This window comes from Cynocephalus volans, chromosome 1 (assembly GCF_027409185.1).
Source record: "Cynocephalus volans isolate mCynVol1 chromosome 1, mCynVol1.pri, whole genome shotgun sequence".
NCBI lineage: Eukaryota > Metazoa > Chordata > Mammalia > Dermoptera > Cynocephalidae > Cynocephalus > Cynocephalus volans.
In genome coordinates, this window is record NC_084460.1 from 29,108,960 (window position 1) to 29,127,764 (window position 18,805).

At 42.7% G+C, this 18,805-nt stretch overlaps 1 protein-coding gene across 1 annotated transcript in view; it reads left to right on the plus strand.

Moving 5' to 3' along the window:
* The window catches only part of EFCAB8 (EF-hand calcium binding domain 8), a 67,786-nt gene extending 50,926 nt beyond the window's left edge, over positions 1-16,860 (plus strand). Inside the window, 5 exon segments of the mRNA XM_063090069.1 lie at positions 508-676; positions 13,153-13,282; positions 15,043-15,247; positions 15,321-15,419; positions 16,402-16,860. Of these exon segments, the coding sequence (XP_062946139.1) occupies positions 508-676; positions 13,153-13,282; positions 15,043-15,247; positions 15,321-15,419; positions 16,402-16,860 (1,062 nt within the window).
* Positions 16,861-18,805: the final 1,945 nt, after the last annotated feature.

Sequence of the window (18,805 nt, forward strand, 5' to 3'; positions counted from 1 at the left end):
TTTATTCTCTCGTAGTGTAATGTCATATGTCATCACACTATATATCACCTTCTCACCCTGTTCTCCCAGAGCCCAACTGAAAAACTATAGAAGACCTGGGCACTTGTCCTGGCCCCATCACTTTCTAGTTATGTGGCTTTGGGCCAGTGACTGAACATCTCCGACTGTCACTTCTCTTCCTACTTCTCTTCTCTGTAAGACAGTAAAAATCATATACACCCTATAAGGTTGTGAGGTTCAAATGGAATAATCTGTGTAGAGTTACTTGGTAAATAATATAGCAATATGCAGATTTTTTATGGTTTTACCTATGGGGCCAGTGAGGGCCAGAGAGGTACTTCCCTAAGATCATCAGCAAGTTACTGTGGAATGTGTCCAGAACTAGAACCCTGGCCCGAGTCCCAGAACCCTTCCAACCGGGCTCTGCTGCCTCTAGTCCTGGGTGCCCTCTGATAAGCCTGTATGGTGGTCTTGGTATAAGTAATTCTCCTGTACTGTCCCCTATAGATCGTGAATGGCCAGACCATTTCCCTGGTTCCCCCCAAGCTCCTGATTACCTGGAAGGGCCATTTGGATAGTGTGGTAGACATTCTGTATGTGGACAACTTCCAGCTGGTGATCAGCGCTGGCCAAGACCGGGATGTCAAGGCTTGGAAACTCTCCGGTGATGCCATTGGTACGGGTCCTGCTGAAGCTCAGCCATGCTCCATGGCCCTTTTTATCCCTGTCCCTGTTAGAACCTTATAACCTGTGGGGAGGGGGAAGCTGTCTTTGCTCAAATAGTATAGGACATGCGTCCACCCAATTGTCCATTCAGCAGTCTATCCATTCATTGACTATCCGTCCACCCATTTACCCATCCACCCAACATTATTTGCCTTTGTACACTTTTGCAAATCATTTATCTGATAAGGTATATTCTTTTCTCTTTAAAACAATAAACAGTTGTTGCATTATAATATACATAAAGAAAAGTGCACCAACCAAAAGGGTTCAGCTTGGTGAACTTTTTGGAAGTCAGCATATCTTATATCATCCACATCAAGAAACAGAAACTAGCACTCTAGGGGCTCCCCTCCTGTCCTGCCCTGACCTACCTACCTACCTCTCTCCAAAAGTAACCGCTATCCTGATTACTAAACCCATAGATTAGGTTTGTCTGGTTTTGAACTTTGTGTAAATGGAATCATGCGATAGGATCTCCTTTATGTCTGGTTTCTTTCTCTCAACATTATTGCACAACACTGTGTTTGTGAAATTCATCCAGTTGATGAGTGTAGAAGATCATTCTTATTGCTGAATGATATTTTGTTGATAAATCATAATTTATTTATCTGTGCTATTGGTGAGCATTAAGGTTGTTTCTAGCTATTTTGAGTTATTAAAAATAATGCTGCTATGAACATTCTTATACATATTTGTTTGGTGCACAAATGTATGCATTTCTATTAGGTGTATATCTAGGAATGAAATTGCTGAATCACAGGGTATTTAGATATTCAGTCTCAGCTGATACTGCCAAGTGGTGTTTGAAAGTCATTACCAATTTGTATTTTTTCACCAGCCGTGTGTAAGAACTCTCATTTTCCTATAATTTAGTCAACACTTGGTATTATCAGTGCTTTCAATTTTAGTGATTTTGATGGTTATGTAATGGCATCTCACTGTGGTTTTAATTTGAATTTTCCTGATGACTAGTGAGATTGAATATCTGTTTATGTATTTATTGACCACTTAGCTATATTCTTTTGTTAAGTCCTTGTTCTGATATTTTGCCCATTTTTCTATTGAGTTGTCCTCTTCTTTTGGATTTGTAGGGGCTATTTATATTTTTTGAATATGAGTCCTTTGACAGTTACTTGTTTCATAGATATCTCCTTCCATTCTGTGGCCTGCTTTTTATTCTTAGTGATGTCTTTTGATGAACAGTAGGTCTTAATTTTAAAGCAATCTATTTTAGCAATTTCATTCTTTATGGTTGGTGCTTTTTGAATCTTTTTTTCCCTCCAATTTTTTTTTTTTTTGGCAGCTGGTGGGTACAGGGATTGAACCCTGGACTTTGGTGTTATCAGCACCACATTCTAACCAACTGAGCTAACTGGCCAGTGCCCCAATTTTTCTTACTGTGGTAATAAATATGTGAAATCTACCCTCTTAACAAATTTTTAGTGTACAATATTGTTGTACAGCAGATCTCTAGAACTTTTTCATCTTGCGTGACGGACACTATACCCATTGAACAGCAGCTCCCTGTTTCCCGCTCCCCACAGACCCTAGCAATCACTCACATAAGCAAAACTTTCTGTTTCTATTAGTTTCACTGCTTTAGATACCTCATGTCAGTGGAATCATGCAGTATTTGTCCTTCTGTGACTGGCTTGTTTTATTTTGCATAATGTTCTCAAGGTTCATCCATGTGGTCGCATATGATGGGATTTCCTTCTTTTTTAAGGCTGAAAATTCTGGGTATTTCACATTCTCTTTCCATTCATCTGTCCGTGGACATTTAGGTTGTTTCCACCTCTTGGCTCTTGTAAATAATGCTGCAGTGAACATGGGAGTGTGGATATCTCTTCAAGAACCTTATTTCACTTCTTTTGAATAAATACCCAGAAGTGGGATTGCTTGATCATAAGGTAGTTCTATTTTTAATTTTTGGAGGAATCTCTATACTGTTTTCCATGGTAGCCACACGATTTTACATTCTCACCAGCCATGCCCAAGGGTTCAGACTTCTCCACATACTCCCCAACATTTGTTATATTCTATTTTTCTGATAGTAACCATTCTAACGGGTGTGAGATGATACCTCATTGTGATTTTGATTTGCATTTCCCTGATGATTAGTGATGTTGTGCATCTTTTCATATACCTACTGGCCATTTGTATGTCTCCTTTGGAGAAATGTCTATTCAAGTCCTTTTCCTATTTTAAAATCAGGTTCTTATTCTTATTTTGCTATTGAGTTGTGTAGGAGTTACTTATATATTTTGGATATTAATCAAAATATCAGTAATATGGTTGCAAAGTATTTTCTCCCATTCTATGGGTTGCCTTTTCATTATGTTGTTTCCTTTGCTGCACAGAAGCTTTTTTAGTTTGATGTCATCCCACTTGTCTGTTTTTGGTTTTGTTGCCTGTGCTTTTAATGTATCCGAGAAATCATTGCCAAGACCAATGTTAGGAAGATTTTCCCCTATGTTTTCTTTTAGGAGTTTTGTAGTTTCGGGTCTTGTGTTTATTTTTTTTATTGATTTTTTTAAAAAGATGACCGGTAAGGGGATCTCAACCCTTGGCTTGGTGTTGTCAGCACCACACTCAGCCAGTGAGCCAACTGGCCATCCCTATATAGGATCCGAACCCGTGGCCTTGGTGTTATTAGCACCGCACTCTCCCGAGTGAGCCACGGGCCAGCCTCAGGTCTTGTGTTTAAATCTTTAATACATTTTGAGTTGGTTTTTGTGTATGGTATAAGCTAAGGGTCCAATTTCATTCTTTTGCATGTAGATATCCAGTTTCCTATGCCATTTGATTAAGAGATTATCTTTTCCCTATCATATAGTCTTGGCACTCTTGTCAAAGACTATTTGACTGCATAGATGCATGGGTATTTTTCTGGGCCTCTATTCTATACCATACCATTTTGATTTCTATAGCTTTGTAATATATTTGAAGTCAGGAAGTGTGAGGTTTTCAGCTTTGTTTTCTCAAGATTGTTTTGGCTATTTGGGGTTCCTTATGGTTTCATATGCATTTTAAGGTTGTTTTTCCTATAAGGTATCTGCAAAAAATGCCATTGGAATTTTGATAGGGATTGCATTCAATCTGGAGATTGCTTTGGGTAGTATGGGCATTTTAACAATATTAAGTTTTCCAGACCAAGAATGCAGGATGTCTTTCCATTTATTTGTGTCATCTTTAATTTTTCTCAGCAATGTTTTGTGGTTTTCAGGATATCAGTCTTTTGCCTCCTTGGTTAAGTTTACTTCTAAATACTTTATTCTTTTTGATGCTTTTGTAATGGGATTATTTTCTGAGTTTCCTATTTGGATTACTCATTTTTAGTATATAGAAACCCAGCTGATTTTTGTATGTTGATTTTGTATCCTGCAACTTTGCTGAATTCATTTATTTGTTCTGATAGTTTTTAGAAAAAATTTTTAGTGTTTTCTACATACAAGATAATACAAACAGATAATTTTATCTCTTCATTTCTGATCTGGATGCCTTCTTCTTCATTTTTTTTTTTTTTTCCTAATTGCTGTAGCTTGGACTTTTAGTACAATGGTTGGTTAGAAGTGACAGGAATGGGCATCCTTACCTTGTTCCTGATCTTAGAGGAAAGGTTTTCAATTTTTTACCATTGAGTATGATCTTAACTGTGGGCTTTCCCATATGGCCTTTATTATTTTTAGCTAATTTCTTTTTATTCCTAGTTTGTTCAGGTTTTTTTTTAAATCATAAAAGGATGTTGAATTTTGTCAGATATGTTTTCTGCATCAATTGAGATGATTGTGTGATTTTTATCTTTTGTTCTATTAATGTGCTGTTTCACATTTATTGATTTTTTTTTGTGTGTTGAACCATTCTTACATCTTAGGGATACATTCCACTTGGTCATGGTCTATTATCCTTTTGATGTGCTGTTGAATTCCATTTGTTAGTGTTTTGTTGAGGACTTTTGCATCTCTATTCATCAGGGATATTGCCCTGTAGTTGCTTTTCTTGTAGTATCTTTGGCTTTGGTAGCAGGGTAATCCTGGCCTCATAAAAGGAGTTTGGAAGTATTCCCTCCTCTTCAATTTTTTGGAAGAGTTTGAGAAGCCTTGGAATTAACTCTTTAAATATTTGGTAGAATTCTCCAGTGAATCCATCTGGTCCTGGAGTTTTCTTTCTTGGGAGGTTTGTGTTTACTGACTCAGTCTTCATAGTAGCTATATGTCTGTTTGTATTTTCTGTTTTTTCATGATTCAGTATTAGTAGGTTGTATGCTTCTGGAAATTTATCCATTTTTCTAGGTTTCAATTTGTTGGCTTGTAATTGTTCATAGTAGCCTCTTAGGATCCTTTGTATGTCTCTGGAATCAGTTAATGTACCCTCTTTCATTTCTGATTTTATTTATTTGAGTCTTCTCTCTTTTTTCTTAGTTTAGATGAAGGTTTGTCAATTTTGTTGGTCTTTTCAAAAAACCAGTTCTTAGTTTCACCAATTTTTTTGTATTTTTATTCTCTATTTTGTTTATTTCTGCTCTGATATTTATTATTTTCTTCCTTCCGCTAACTGTGGACTTAGTTTGTTCTTTTTCTAGTTCCTTGAGATATAAAGTTGGCTTTTTTGAGATTTTTCTTCTTTTTTAAATGTAGGTGTTACTACTATAAACTTCCCTGTTAGCACTGCTATTGCTGCATCCCGTAAATCTTGGTATGTTGAATTTTCATTTTCACTTGTCTCAAGATATTTTCTAGTTTTCCTTTTGATTTCTTTGAACTATTGGTTGTTTAAGAGTCTATTCTTTAATTTTGACATGTAGGTGAATTTTCCAGTTGTCCTTCTGCTATTGCTTTCTATTTTCATTCCATTGTTGTTGGAAAAGATATGAGGTATGACTCCAGTCTTTTAAGATTTGTTGTCTTATTTTGTGACCTAACATGTGATCTGTCCTGGAGAATGTTTCATGTGTGCTTGAGAAGAATGTGTCTGGAGACTAGAAGTCTGAAGCCAGTATTACTGGGCTGAAATCAAGATGCCAGCAGGGTTGCTACTCCCTCTGGAAGCTCTAGAGAAGGATTTGTTCTTTGCTTCTTCTGGCTTCTGGTAGTTGCCTATATTCCCTGCCTTGTGACTACATCACTCCAGTCTCTGCCATTGTCTTCACATCTTCTTTCCTGTGTGGTTGTCAAATTTCTCTCTACCTCTGTCTTATAAGAACCCTGTGATTACGTTGGGCCCACCCTGATAATCAAAGATAATCTCCCCATCTCAAGATCCTTAATTTAATCACATTTGTAAAGAGCTTTTTTCCAATTAAGATAATATTTACAGTTTTCAGGGATTAGGACCTTAATATTTGGGGGCCATTATTCAGCCTACCTACAGCTACTATGGATGTTAGAGCAGCTATAGTTGTATATATATTTATATGAAGGTACTTCAAAAAGTTCATGGAAAGATTCATATTATCTTTTCTTGTTTTTGGTGGCAGGCTGGTACAGGGATATGAACCCATGACCTTGGTGTTATAAGGCTGCACTCTGACCAACGCATTATCTTTTATTTCTGTTTTCCACATACTTTTTGAAGTACCCTTGTGTGTGTGTATGTGTTTGTGTGTGTATAATATTATAAATATATTTCATGTATTACAAAAGGTAGTAGCAAACAACTGCATGATAAAGAAGTGGAATATATATTAAAAAACCCAAATTTAATTTAGAGATTAAACATAACAATGTCTGAGATAAAGAAAAAAAAACACTAGATGGGATTAACAGAAGATTAGGCACTTCAGGAGAAAAGATTAGTGAATGTGAAGACATAGCAATAGAAACACATAAAAAAAGACTGAGTAAGCTATAGGACAACATCATACAGTCTAACATACATGTAATTGGCATCCCATAAGGACAGGAGAAAGATAAAGAGATGGGAGACAGGAAAAAAAAAAAGAAAAAGAAAAAATATTGAAGAAATAATGGCTGAATTTTTTTTTTTTTTTTAAAGATGACTGGTAAGTGGGTCTTAACCCTTGACTTGGTGTTGTCAGCACCATGCTCACCCAAGTGAGCTAACCGGCCATCCCTATATAGGATCCAAACCCGTGGTCTTGGTGTTATCAGCACCACACTCTCCCAAGTGAGCCACGGGCCAGCCCCTAATTGCTGAATTTTTTTCCAGATTTAATGGAAACACCAGAAATGGTAAATATGTGGTTAAACATAAATGACTCTTTCCCTGATTTAAAAAAATCTCTTTAAAACATAATAGACTGTTTAAAGCAAAAATAAAAGCAATGTATTTTGGGGGGTATAACATATATAAAAGTAAAACGTGTGACAATAATATTACAAAGACCAGGAGAGGGAAATGGAAGTGGTGTAATATCATTAGAAGGTACACTGTAGTAAGTTAAAGAGGTACGGTGTAAATCCTAGAGAAATCACTAAAAAAAAAAAAAAATTGGTAAAGCAAATAAGCTAACAAAGGAGGTGAAGTGGAATCATAAAAAAAAAAAAAAGAATTCAATTAAAAAAGGCAGGAAAAGAGGAAAAAGAACAAAGAGTAGATGGCACACATGGAAAAATAGTAAGATGGTAGATTTAATCCCAACCATACCAATAATCTCCTTCAATGTAAACAATCTAAACACCTCAATTAAAAGGCAGAGATTGTTATATTGAGTAAAAAACAAGGCACAAGTATATGCTACCTCCAGGAATTCCTCTTCAAATATGAAGATAAAGTAGATTAAAAGACTGGAAAAAGATTTGCTCTGCTAACACTATCAAAGAAGGCTGCCGTGCTATTTTAATATCATTTATCTTGCTTTACTTCATTTGACCCTGTCTTCTGGACTGTTTATTATATATTTATTTTTTGGCAGCTGGCTGGTGCAGAGGTCAAACCCGGACCTTGGTGTTATTGGCACCACACTCTAACCAACTGAGCTAATCTGCCAGCCCCAGTTCTTCTTTGTTTTTATACAGAAAGTATATTTGCAAGTGATACTTATGTAGATTTATCAAAATGTTTTATTAATTTATTTTCTCATGATTGCTTTTTGCATCTCAGGCCTAGATTTAACTTGCTTTTTTCTGAAGTACATACTTTAATGGTTCCTTCACTAAGAAACTGTGAGTAGTAACCTCTCCTGGTCTTTGTATTTTGAAAATGTCTTTATTTCACTTTTTCTCTTGGATTTAGGTAGATACAGAATCCTTGGTTGACAGTGATTTTCTGTTCTGGCATCTCTTATTGTTTAAAACAAGTCTGTGGTCCATCTGGTTTTAACTCCTTTGGAGGTAATTAGGCTTTTTTTACTAGTCAGTTTTAGAATTATTTCTTTATTCAGGATATTTTGCAGTTTGATTGTAGTTTGCTAGCTGTGAATTTATCTTTCTCTGGGCCAGTGTGATATTTAAATTTTAAACCTGTTAAATCTTTAATTCACAGCCATTACTTCCAAATAGCATCTTTCTTGGAATTCCTATTAGATATATATTGGAGTGTTTTATTTTATTTCTTCTCATTCTCAACTTCTCTTTCATATTTTCTGTATTGTTGATCTCTATGCTATGTTTTCGATGATATTAGATCTATTTTACGGTTTGTTATTTCTTTAGGTAATCTAGCTACTACTGAATTTTGAAAAACAATTTACCAACTTTCTTTTAGCAGTTTTATTAAGATGTCATATACGTGCTATATACTTACCCATTTTTTAAGTTTACAGTTGGGTGAGTTTTAGTAAATTTATACAGTTTTGCCCTCAAGTTGTATGTCTGGTTTTGGTTCCCAACCGGGATTCTTGGTGTCAAATCACTCTCTACCGCAGTTTTGGGCTTCCTTTTCATTTCTGGCAGATTTGCTTTTCTAACTTTGGAGCTAGAATGTATATTAAAAAGAAACATTTGTTTTCATAGTCTATATTTCAGTATGTTTGGAGTGGAGTGAGGATGGGAGTGGATTTTATCTGGCCTGCTGTCTTGATTGGATCTATCTTTATTTTCCCCCCAAATAGAGTACCACTGCCTTGAAATGTCACATTTCTTATTTACTCCTTGATGGAATTTTATTGTATTATGGCCAGGCACCCCTGAATGCCTGAAGCCTTCTTTATCATGGACACCCATGCTCCCATGAGCAGAGTGGCTAATGGGAAATCAAAATGCCATTTTACTTTGGTTATCTTGATTTTGCCTGAAAAATGCAGCATTTTTCTGGTAAGAGGAGATGGAGCCATGTGATTTTACTTAATCAGGCCTCTGCCTCCCCCAAAAGTCAAACCCAGATCTTACCTGATGGAGTTTGGATGTGTTGTCCCCTCCAAAACTCATGTGGAAATTTGATCTCCAATGTGGCAGTGTTGGAAACTGATTGAGTCATGGCGGCGGATCCCTCATGAATGGATTAATGCTCTCCCTGGGGGTAGGGGGATTAATGAGTGAGTTCTCACTCTATTAGTTTCCGCGAGAGCTCGTTGCTTAAAAAGACCCTGGCACCTCCTCTCTCTCTCTCTTGCTTCCTCTCACCATGTGATCTGCTTGGACCCGCCAGCTGCCTGACACTTTCCTCCATGAGTAGAAGCAGCCTGAGGCCCATGCCACATGCAGCTGTCCCAGAATCGTAAGCCAAGTAAACCTCTTTTCCTTATAAATTACCCAGTCTCACGTATTTCTGTTACAGCAACACAAAACGGGCTAAAACATTACCTGAGCTGACCACTGGAGACAAAAGCATACTCAGCTGAAAAACAGAGTGGTTTCTCCATGTACATTGAAAACAAGTGATAGGTTGTGAGTTGAATGTCCCCCCAAAACTCACTGAAACTTAATCCTCATTGTAATAGTGTTAAGAGGGTGGGAAACTCTATTAATGGCAATTGAAAGGTGGAGTTATTAAGTGATTAGATGGTGAGGACCATGCCCTTGTGAATGGATTGATCCATTCATGGAGTAATAGGTTGATGGTTTAATGGGTGATCATGGGCATGGTTCCGATGGTTTTAGAAGGAGAGTGAGCAAGCGGGTTAGCTCTCTTGCTCAGCCCATTCTCCCAATGTGACACCCTGGGTTCTTGTGGACAGCCACCACTAAGAAAAAGGCCTTCACCAAATATGTTCCCTGGATTTTGGACTTCCCAGTCTCTGAAACTGTGAGAAATAAACTTTATTTCTTTATAAATTACCCAGTTTCAGGTATTCTGTTAAAGGCAGCAGAAATGGACTAATAATACATGATCCCAACCACTAATAAATGTGGTCGCTCAGTATTTGGATTACCAAATGTTTCATTTTGGGGCAGGACCCAAGAAAGGCTTGAAAAGAGGGCTGGAGACTTTCCCCCACTACAAACAGCAGCCATCTGTCTTCTGCTCAGTGTCCTCACTGAGGGCATAGGTGGCCTCCAGCCCGACCAGAATGAGGTCCCTACCTCACACATGCAAATGCTGTCCACCCATGTAAGTAAGGGATGGAAATGGTTGTATCTCTATTTTACTATTTAAAATAACCTTTCACACTATCTCTGTCCTTATGTTTAAATGTACCCTTTTAAACAGCGTATAATTGAGTCTTGTTTGTTTCATCCTGTATGGCAATCTTTGCCTTTTAATTGGATATTTAGTGCATTTAAATATTAATAAAATTACTTAAACAGTTGGGTTTAAGTCTGTCATCTTGATTTTTTTTTTTTTCTTCTATCTGTTCTTTGTTCGGTTTTTCTCTTTTGCCTTCTTTTGTATTAATCAAATACTTTAAAAATTACTCTGTTTTGTCTCCTCTGTTAGCTTTTTAATTGTGTCTTTTGTGTTATTTTTTTAGTTGTTACCTTAGAGATTATAATATGCACTCTTTTTTAAAAAATTGTTTTTATTTATACATACTTAGGGGTGCGGAGTTGACTATCAGTATTTGTGTACACTGTGTGATGATCAAATCAATATTATTAGCATGGTCATCATTCCAAATCATAATTACTTTTTGTGCCCCTTACCCAATTCCCTCCCCCTCTCCCAACCCTAGTAACTGTAAGTCTGTTCTCTCCTTCTGAAAGTTCAGCATTTTGTCTGTCTTTGTTTCTCAGCTCCCATTTATGAGTGAGGACATGTGGTATTTCTCTTTCTGTGCCTGGCTTATTTCACTTAATTTTCTCTGAGTTCATCCATGTTGCTGCAAATGGTAGAATTTCATTCTTTTTTATAGCAGAGTAGTATTCCATGCTTTCCATATCCAGTTGTCTGTTGATAGACATTTAGGTTAATATGCACTCTTGACCTAATACTACTTCTTATGCAATAATCTTACATTTTGTTTTCCTGCTGTTTATGCTATTATCATATATTTTACTTCTACATATGTTATGTTTTCCTACAAAGACAACGCTATCAATGTTGCTTTAGGCAGTCAATTCCTTTTACATTTACCAACATACTTAGCATTTCTAATGCTTGAACTTCCTTTATTTCTCATAGCGTTATCTGCCACTGATAAATTCCTTAAGCATTTATTTATCTGAAAACACCTTTATTTTGCCTTAATAATTTAAGACTGTTTTACAGGGTATAGAATTCTCAGCTGGCAGTTTCTTATCTTTCAGCACTAAAAAAAAAGATCATTCAGTTGTCTTCTGGTTTCCATTGAAAAGTCAGCTGTAAGTTGCTTTTTTGAAAGTAATTTGTCTTTCTCTCTGGCTGCTTTTTTCAGTAGTTTGGCTACGGTGTGCCTCAGTGTGGTTTTATTTGTATGTATTCTGCATGGAGTTCACTGATACTTTTAATTTATGGGTTGATGTTTTTGATCAGTTTTGAAAAATTCTCAGATATTTATTATCTCTTCAATATTGCTTCTTCCCTATTTTCTCTCTCCTCTCATTTTGGGGTCTCAATTACATATGCTACACTATTACATATGCTACACTATTCTTTCCTTTTTTTTTTTTTTTTCCAATCTCTGTATTCCAGACTGGATATTATCTATTGATCTGTCTTCCAGTTCTGTCGTCTTCTGCATGAAGCCTGCTATTAAATCCATCTAATTAGTTCTTAATTTTAGATCTTGTATTTTTTAGTTTCAGAGTGCCCATTTGATTCTTTTCTATAGATTGCAATTGTCTGTTGAAATTCTCCTTCCCCCCGCCCCATTTTCTTCATGTTTTTCTTTATTTTATTTAACATTATTTATAATATTTTAAGGTTTTTATCTGTTAACTTCAATGTCTGAATCATCTGAAGGGTCTGCTTCTAATGCCTATTTCTTGTTTTGATTTATTGATTATATTTGCCTGCCTTTTCACATGTCATATACTGTAGAGATTGAGGTTGATATTATTGCCCCCCTGCCCAGAGCATTTGTTGTTTCCTCTTTATAGGGCTGATTACCTCAATCCACTCAGGAATTGAGCTGGGCTGGGACTGAACTGCAGTTTTAGGTAGACTCAGTTTACCTTTGTCTTCATTGTCTCAGGTGGAGTCTTCTGTTTGTTGCAGGCTTCTTCCTTCAGTGGGACTCTGTCTCCTGACAATCTCATTCTGCTTTTCTAGTCCTACACCCCCTGCAACCCCTATAACCCCTGCAGCCCCAGCCTTCCCAGTTCTCAGCAAATGTCCTGCGGGAAAAACAGAGTGCGTTTAGGGCTCCACTAGACTTAATCCATCATGCCAGCTACAATGGCTGTCAGAAGCTCTGCCGGTTTCTCTTCTGTCTAAGCCAAACCTGATTCTCACTCAGCCTGAGCCCAGACTCATGAATGCCTGCTTCCCCTCCCCACCAACACCTGCCCCTGTGCCTGCCCCCACCCCCCCAAGAAAGCAGCTCCTAACCTGAGATCTTGGAAAGACTCTTCCCCTTTCTGTAATTTTAGTTCATCTAGTCTTCTTTGTTTCTGTAGATCTCCAATGATTTTTTAAAATATGATTTTGTAACATCTGTTTTATTTTTCTTATTTTTTAAAAATTCTGCAGCAGGAGAATGGCCTGCTATTCACTACACTCTGCCCAGCAAAAGGTCTCATGTTTATTTTTACTACCTACTTTTTACTCCAGCTCCATCCTTCCCCATCCCCACTCCAAATCTTACATTTGACGGATGCCTGGTCATTTTATGCCATTGACATTTTATACATGAGCTACCTGATGCCCAACTGAGGATTATTCAGTTATTGCCATGGTACCCTCCACATCTCAGCCTATATGTGTGGCAGGATGGTTTAAGCCCAAGGTCCAAATATATCCTAGGGCTAGAGTCTGGTTCATCCAGATATTTGTTGGGTACCCAGTGTAATGCCTGGCATAGAGTGGGCGCTCAATGTTTGGTTGAATGTGTGGGCTGGGAGTAGGGTGTTGCTGGCTGACTCTTGAGGGTGGAGGGTAAGGGGCTGAGAGTTCAGAGGAGGGGGTTATGCCAGTGTTTGCCCTGAGGAGGGTCTGGTCAAATCACAGGGACGTTTGGCTTGAGTGTCTGGAAAAGACTACAGGATGCTCATGGTGGTCAAGATGAACAAGAAGCAACCTTGGAGGAGAAGACTGACTCCACAGGCACCTCGGACAAGGACTACCGTCTGGAGCTGCAGTGAGTTATTACAGCCCACGTGGTCTCCTCCAGCCTGAGGAGGGGGCAATGCGAGCATCCCCAGGTCCCAGGAAGCCTCCACTTGGGCAGGGTAGTGCTGGGCATGGTCAGGGAGGGCCCTCAGAAGGCTGGAGGATTGGGACCTGCAGGCAACTTTACTCCACAGGTGGCAGCTATGGCCAGAGAGCCTGAGGCATGTTCTAGCACATTTCAGCTAAAAGATTGAGTAGGGAAAGGGGGAATATAAAAAAACCCAAGCACTTAGGTGCACCCTCACCCACTGAGCCAGGCTCAGATTTGCTAGAGCTGGCTTTCCTGCAAGGGTCATTTCTGTATGCTCAGAGGTCTCTAGCAGAGGAGTGCCTGGGCCTATGACCCAGGTTCTGGTCCTGCACAGACATTTGTGATATTTCCTTGATTCGTGGGGAAGAGCAGGCTGCTTGCTACGTGTTCCCTTCTCTACAGGTTCTTCTCTTACCCACTCTATCCACTCCATCCTAATCCTGACCAGTTCTCAAATAATTTTGGTTCATTCAAAAAAATATTCACTGGGATCCAGCTGGCTACCAGACCTTGTGCTAGATTCTGGAGACCCAGGACAATGGAGAGACAGGTCCTGCCTCGAACTCACAGGCCCCCCAGGGAGGTGGACATGCAGGTCATGGCTGCAGTTCCAGGTGATAAGTGATGGGAGTACAAGCTAGTCTCCATTGCCAAAATGCTTGGGACCAGACGTGTTTTGGGTTTTGGATTTTTTTTTAAATTTTGGAATATTTGCATCACCCTATGGGTATCTGCAGGCCTTTTTGACATTTTCAACAATATCTTTACACCACAGAATAGAGAATAAGCATAAAACCTCCCAAAACAAAACTCCATGGTGAGTAATGCATGTAGGTTTTGGCCCCATGTGGGGCATCGTGGGGCACCTGCCTTTGGCACATCCTGCCCACACACGTGTCGTCGTCTTACCCTTTGTGGTTGTGCTTGCAGAGGTGGGGCAGGGATCTGGGTGTGCATGGAAAAGATATATCGCAGCTGAAGGGGACTGGGAGGGTCTTTTTTCCCTTGGGAACACTGAATATATGTTGGCACCTGTATTTTGACTGCAACCTGTCATATGAGGTCAGGTATGGGATTTTTCACTCCTGGTGTCATGTCAGCACTCAAAAAATTTCAGATTTTGGAGCATTTTTTATTTCAGATTTTTGGATTAGGGATGCTCAGCCTGCTTTAGAGGTAGGAATGGCTCAGAGGACAATCCATCTGATTGGATGGACCACGTGAGAAAGGTTTCATAGGAGAGGAAGTTTTGGAGTTGGGTTTTGATGTATAAGTAGGAGTTTGCCAGGCACCCACAGAATCTTTGTGGCTGCTGTACTCTCATCAAGGCATACGCCTTGGCAGTCCTGTGGGGGATAGCAAACAAGGCAGAGACAGAGTTTCTCTGGGGTGGCAGGGAGGATGTTTAAATATTCTACAAGGGGAGGGCCAGGTAAGGCCAGAATGGGATGTCAGGCTTCCGTGGAGGAGATGGTGGGAAGAGTGGTGGGGCCTGCTGGGCCAGCTGAATCTGGGCTTTGCTAACATTAATTGAACACTTGCTCGATTATGGGCCCTGGGAGTATGGCCTCGGGGGAGGGATGAGAAGGTTGGCGAAGCTAAGGCCCAGGAAGGGGAGACTCTCTCAGGGTTCCTGAGAGAGTCACCCTGCCTGGTGGAGAGGGGGACACCTTGTGAAGGAAAGCCCCTCACACTAGGGAGGAGCGGGACCTTGCTGAGGTTCTGGCGTACCAAAGGCGAGAGCAGGCGGCACTGATGGCCCTCCTGCATGGGAAGGCAGAAACAGAGGCAGAGGCTTGGGCCACACTGCAGCAGATGACCGCGATGTCCCCATGGACTGGAGAACGCTGCCTGGAAGACATCGAGGACAGCTGGAACCAGTGGGAGTCCAAGGGCAAGCAGGTAAGCTGGGGTGGGGAACATGGGGAGGGGTAGAGGGGCCCCCAGTTTCAGCCTTCACTCTTGTCTCCTGCAGGTGAGCAAAGTCTTGGGAGCAGCATATAAGCCCAAGAAACGGTTGTGGAGTCCCAGACTCCTGTCTGCCGATGTGCAGTATGGCTGGATGAAGTATCAGGTGAGGCAGGATGGGACCGTGGTGCTGGGGATGGAGGCAGGGATCCCATCTCCACCAGCGGCCACTCTTGTGCCCGCACGGCCCTCCAGTGTGGGTGATGGGAACATTCATCCTTAACAGGATCCTGGGCACAGACAGTTCTGCGATGAGGCTGGACTGGCTGGTTTGTTTGCTAACGCACTGGTTGAGGCCATCGGCACAGGTTTTGTCCTTGAGGACAGACCTCACTGGGCCTATGGGAGGGGGTCTTCCTTGGGTTCCAGTGCCTGTCCATAACCTTTAAAGCGTCTACCATTGTCTGTGCTATTTATTTGCTTGTTAGTGTATTTACTACCCATGTCCCCACTACTGTGGGTGCCCAAGTGCAGACATAGGGCATCATGGTGTCAGGCACTCAGTAAGAGCTGGAGTAAAGGGAAGGAGTGGTTCTCCTTGGGGAGAGAAAGAAGGAGTGGGGGACTTTGGAAGGACCAGATTCGAGCTCCATCCTGCCCCTTGCTTAGGCATGTCCCAGCCTCTGCTGCCATAAGGGCATTATGGGAGCTGCCTCCTCTCTGTCATGGGAATTAGGAATAAATGAGATAATGCCAAAGGCCACCTCCCTGCAGGGCTCATCTGTCCTGGGCTGGGAAGAGGTTAGTGTGAGGGGGATTGCTTGGCATCCCTGCCCCTGCCCCAGAGGTGGCCTCAAAGCACATCTTGGCAAGTGCTAACAGGAGAGGTGGGAAGCTTTGTGTGCCCATGGCCTCGTTCTAAGAAGGGAACAGTCCTGGTGCTGACCCCCCAGGGTTGCTGCAGAGAAGGTCTAGGTGCTAGGCCTGGTGCAGAGTGGACCCGTGGGCTGCAGGCCATGGCCATTAGCGACAGCCACAGTGCTCTGGCGACTTCTCTGTTTGCATGGGAAGACCTCGTGCCCTTCCTTCCTGTGAGTCTGCTGTCTAACAGGTGTCCTGCCCCTGCACCCCTGCTCTGTCCCCCACAGATCTCCCCTCAGATCTACCAGAGCCTGCACTTCAGTGAGCTGACCCCCATCCAGCAGCCTGACTTCCTGATGCAGAGGGCCATGGACCAGCAGGGCCGGCATATCCACTTGATGACCCACGACAGGCAGAAAGACCTGGAAGCTGGCCGGGAGCAGGCTGGCACGCCTGCGACCACCTCTCCGCCCTCCTCCTCGCCGTCCCCAGTAGCCTCCGCTGCCAAGTTGCTGGGCTCTGACTTGCTCACCTTCCTGAGGCCCTAGTCCTCTGCCTCCCTGCTGCAGCCCTGGTTGGCCTCCATAGCCCAGTCTACCCACTCCATCCCATCCCAGCTGTCTGAGTTCATGCAGCAGAGGTCGGCGACCCACATGCCCATTGCCTCCTTTCTCGAGCAGTACGCAAAGCCTCTGAAGGCCAACCTCATGTCATCCATGAAGAGGGACTCCCACATCAGGTTCTGAGGTGCCCCACCCTTCTCTGTAGTCCCTTAGCAGGGCTGCCAGGCCCATGGGGGTCGCGCTTGTCCCTGGCTTATACCCCGCCAGGCCCAGAGGGTTTGGGCCTTTCCCTCTACCTCCACTCGGTCTGCCCCTCTGGTGAAGTCAACCTGTCTCATCTCTGGCTCTGCACCAGAGTCCTGGAAAAGAAAATAAATGTTCTCAGATGTGCGAGTTCCACAGGCAATGAGGTTGGGCTGTGTGTCATTTGACCCTTGAGTCCCCGCTGGATCTCTGAGACTAGAGATGCAGGAAGGTCCCTCCCCAAGGACACCTGGGTGCGGCTGGCAGGCAAGTCTGGAGCGGGGGCTTTGCAGCCCTGTGGTGATGTGGTTGTGGGGGCCACGCTGCTGGGCATGATGCTTGGCTTGGAAACTTGGTTCAATCTCATGGCCAGAGCAAGTCTCAGCAGCTGTCTGGTGGTGGCCATGGCTGTTTGTCTCCTTCTCCTGCTGTCTGTCTGTCCTTCTTTACCATCGGGTGTTCCACCCCAGGAACCCTGTGTTTACAAACTGTCCCTTGTGCAGGGGAGGCCTGGGAGCATGTTAGGTGGCACCCTTCCTGGCTCTGGAGCCCTAATCATCTCTGAGATCATCATTCTCTTGCAGGCCACCAGCCCTTGTGGCAGCTTGATGTCCATTCTGAGGCATGGGGGACACCTGCAGCCTTTGGAGAGCCAGGGCAGCCCACTGCTGCTGCATGACGGTGGCCATGGGGCCACACTAGGCATGAGATTGCCTGAGTTGTGGGGAGGCGGGCTGCAGGCCTGGGGTTCCGTGGGTTCCCTGTAACTATCTCAGGGTCCCCGCTGGCCCTCCTGTCCAGCCCGAGGCTCAGCCTTGTGTGGCGGCTTCTCAGCCTTCTACCTGCATCTCCCTGGCACACCTCACAGGGGTGGAAGCAGGGCTTCCCTCTACCTCTCCAGCTGGGAGTCCCTACATCACTTGTGCCTCCTTCCTGGGGCCACGGCATCCTCGCTGCCATGGAGAAGCTGTGATCTGAGCCCTCCTAGGCTTGATTCTTGGATTGAGGAGTCAGGGGGCACCCAGGAGCCAGGATTATTGAGACCAAAATACATTAGCATGCTGTACCCCAATATCATCCCTATATCTGTCTCTTGGGGCTGCCGAAACAAAGTGCCACAAACCGGATAGCTTCAAACTACAGAAACATATTGTCTCCCAGTTGTGGAGACTAGAAGGTGTCTGCAGGGCCGTGCTCCCCCCGAAAGCGTGTCTCTCGCAAGCTGCTCGTGGTGGTTGCCATCCTCATTGTTTCTCAGCTTGCGGCTGCAGCCCATCAGTCTCTGTGTCTGTTGCTAGTGGCGTTTCCCCTCAGGTGTCTGTCTTCTCAGTGTGTTCTCCTCCCTGTGTATGTCCCTCTCTTCTTATAAGGACACTAGACATTGGATTGAGGGTCTGGCCGAACCCAGTATTACCTCATCTTAACTAATTGCATCTGCAGTGATGCTATTTCTATATCAGGTCACAGTCTGAGGGTTAGGACTTCAACATATCTTTTTGGAGGACACATTCAGCCCATAACAATCCCTAATTCTTAGATTCTTTTAAATGATCAGGAAAGCTGGTGAGGAGAGAGGAGGGGGTTCTCCTGAGCACAGAGGGGCTACAGGGGCAGGATGGTCAGACCTGGGTCCCCCGACTGAGCCCCTGCAGCAGCAAGCCTGGCCCTCTGCCCCTCCTCCCCCAGGCCCACCTGCTGCACACTCGGCTCTCTTGGAGCCTCATAGCAGTGCAGAGGCAGCTGGAGAGGAATCCTGCCGCCCCCCAGGCAGAGGCCCTCTTGTGCTGTGACCTGGGTGGGCCTCACTCCAGGGGAGAGCCCTGGCCTGGCTGCTCCTGGCAGAGGCACCGTATCTGATGAGGCAAGCTCCTGACAGGGGTGTGGT